At 49.8% G+C, this 3121-nt stretch overlaps 1 protein-coding gene across 1 annotated transcript in view; it reads left to right on the forward strand.

The window, feature by feature from the left end:
* The window catches only part of mylka (myosin, light chain kinase a), a 59749-nt gene extending 56634 nt beyond the window's left edge, over positions 1–3115 (forward strand). The window contains exons 29-31 of the mRNA XM_008304867.1: positions 189–317; positions 880–992; positions 1627–3115. Of these exons, the coding sequence (XP_008303089.1) occupies positions 189–317; positions 880–992; positions 1627–1758 (374 nt within the window). The 3' untranslated portion in view covers positions 1759–3115. The remainder of the gene's footprint in view (positions 1–188; positions 318–879; positions 993–1626) is intronic.
* Positions 3116–3121: the final 6 nt, after the last annotated feature.

Genomic DNA, 3121 nt, shown 5'->3' on the forward strand with positions numbered 1-3121 from the left:
CACAAAACCACCACAAAACCCCCACAAAGACACAAACCCCTACACATGGAGCAGCACTCTGTGTCTGTTTTCGTGCCTCCTTCAGCTCCTCCATGGTTCTGAGGTCAGCGATTCGTCTCGCAGACTGTCTATGAAGATTAAATCTCTGCTGACAGTTTGTGTTGTTTTGTGTGTCCATGTGTGTTCAGAGGACAACCAGTTCCTGGAGTGTTTGGAGTACGAGCAGAAGACGGAGTGCAAACCCACCTTCAGCTCAGTCATCAAGGACGTGGAGGTGGTGGAGGGCAGCGCCGCTCGCTTCGACTGCAAGATAGAAGGTCAGTACGGTTACTGGTCCCTGAGACAGCAACAGATGAGATGAGATGAGATGAGATGAGATGAGATGAGATGAGATGAGATGAGATTGCACTTTACTTTTCACCACCAATGGGGAAACTCACTTGTTGCAGCAGATGCAGGAAAGAGCAGCAAAAGGTGAGAGAAAGAAAAGAGAGCAGATGAACTATAAGTAGGAAGAGCTGAGTCCAATAGAGCTGTAGTGGCTCAGGGCTGAACAAGTGTCATCAGTGGAGCCGTGGCTTCACGGCTCGCCCACCGCCGAGTCAAGAAGTCCAGAAAGCAGCAAGCTACTAATGTCACCAGATAAACATCCATAGCTGCACACCTGCTTCATGTCTGTGTAGCACACAAAGAAAAGCAGGAAGTGCACTGAAAACAGTCAACATGCAGAGAAGCTACGGAGCTGCTGCATTGAGCTGCTGCATTGAGCTGCTGCATTGAGCTGCCCCGCGGTGCCTCCACTACTGTGTCTGTTGATAAGAACATGTGTTTTAACACGTAGAATAGGTTTTACTGAAGCCAGAGCTGCTGTTGCTGCAGGTTACCCCGACCCTGAGGTGGTTTGGTACAAGGACGAGCAGCCCATCAAAGAGACCCGGCACTACCAGATCGACTACGACGAAGAAGGAAACTGCAGTCTGGTCATTTCAGAGGTCAGACATCACCTGCTTCCTCACACAAACCTCAGCGGTAGCTTGTCTTTAGCAGAGGGCCCTCAAATCCTGATGACTTGCACCAAACTGCTGCTCATGGTCGTTGTGGCTCCACAGAGGTGCAGGACGTTACAGTGCAGTGAGAACACCCACATTACCACCAGCAGCAGCATTATGCATGTTGTTGAAGTAAAGTGATTAAAGTCAGGAAGTACATATCGTGTGTGAGACAGTCAGAGGAGCACCTGATGGGTGGGGCCACCACACCGTGTATCAGGTCCTCACAGCCCCCCCTGGGCAGGTGGACCACCGTCACACTCTGAATGCTGGGGAGGGATGTCAGGGCTGCACTACAGGCACCTGGTACATGGGGTCCACTACACCGATGTCTGACATCCCTGGTACTCAGGACTGTTGGACCACCATTCTCACCCTCAGACATGTGATCTACAGGTGAGAGCAAACACCTGTAAGTCCCCAGCAGTCAGTGAGAACAGAGGGAGGTGAGACGTGTTCAAGAACCACAACAGGTGGAGCTACTCTCTGCAGAGGCTCTTAGCAGCAGCTAGAAGCTACAGCATCCTGCCTGCACGCTGATCTACTTCATTGTTTCCTTCCTGATGTAAACCTGCAGGTTTCTGGCGACGATGACTCCAAGTACACGGTGAAGGCGGTGAACAGTCTGGGGGAGGCGACCTGCACCGCCGAGCTGCTGGTGGAGGTGATGGCTGGAGAGGAGGAGGAGGAGGAGGAGGAGGAGGAGTGAAGCAGTGAAGTAGTGACTGGACTCCCACAGGAGGAGGAGGAGGAGGAGGTGTTTGTGCCTCCTCAGCAAAAATGATCCACAACTAACAGTGACTGGAGGAGCAGGTGGGCGGAGTTTAACACACCTGTCCTCTCCTAATTAAACAGTGTTTATTCATATTTTTTGTATTTAAAATGCAGCTGTGTTTTTATAACTTGAAAAGCTGCGTCAAGTATAAATATATCAACGCCAAAACCTGAACAAATGGATCAATGAAGGATTCGGTTGGTTCTGCAAGATGCCAGCTTTAAACTAGAAGCATGAGCGACCCGTTTGTGTCACTGCTGAGCGGTTCTGCTCCGGTCATCTGGCACAAAGGTCACAGCTGGATATTCAGATCACGTCTTATTTTACACCCAGAAGTTTCTAAAACACGAAAGCCACAGTGACCGTTTTCAGTCCTTTGTTTACCTGTGTGTTAAGCTCCGCCCACCCAACACCTGGAGAACAGAAGCTCCACCCCCTCAGGTTAGCTTCTGAGCATTTGTGGGTTTCATCTCAGACTTTCTATCATTGCTCTTTGGGTAGCTGGGGTTTTCTGTCCATTCTGAGAAAGCCTCACTGTGAGCGGTCGTTTCACACTTTGACCTCCAGACTCAGAGTTCAACATTTAACTGTGTTCCATCTCTGATCAACTCTGAGGTAAGATTCTGAGAAACGAGACAGAAAGTCTCAGTGTTGTGTTTGAGCAGAGAGACGGTAACAAAGTCTTGATGAAGAGTCCTGAAGTTCTTCAGCTGCAGCTCCCTGAATCCTTCCCCAGAGACTCATGGGAGCTGTAGTTCTGCACCACTGATCCGGTACTCACAGTGCAGACTGGAGATCTCTCCCCAGACGGTTTCACCACCAGTCACACCTCCATGGTTTAGATGACAATAAACAGGCAGTTAGAACTGAAGAGCACTGGGATGAAGGTGAAACGTCTGGAAGAACCAGAGTCCAGCTGCTTGGACTCTTGTTGTCGCTGGACTGAACCAGGACTTTGTGCTGACGTAGACCTGCTTCCTGTGGGAGTCGCTGAGGAAGACGATGGTACGAGGACAGAGGTGGAGCTGAGCAGAGCCATATATTCACAGAGTTCAGTCGACGTGACCCATGTGATAGTTAATGTGAATGAACAAACCTCACCAGACTCATTTCACACACACACTGCTAGCTAGCGCTTGTTAGCTAATGTTAGCTCTGTTGCTAATGAACTCTGTTGTGTTAGCAGCCTCAGAGTGAATTAATGCTCTCTTCAGGTGGATTTAATGAGCTGCTGGTTACAACATGCTGTGTTCACAGAGTTTAGTGTTTCCTGCTGACTGGGGGCTGCAGGTATACG

Source organism: Stegastes partitus, unplaced genomic scaffold (assembly GCF_000690725.1).
Source record: "Stegastes partitus isolate 25-593 unplaced genomic scaffold, Stegastes_partitus-1.0.2 Scaffold2340, whole genome shotgun sequence".
NCBI classification, from domain to species: domain Eukaryota; kingdom Metazoa; phylum Chordata; class Actinopteri; family Pomacentridae; genus Stegastes; species Stegastes partitus.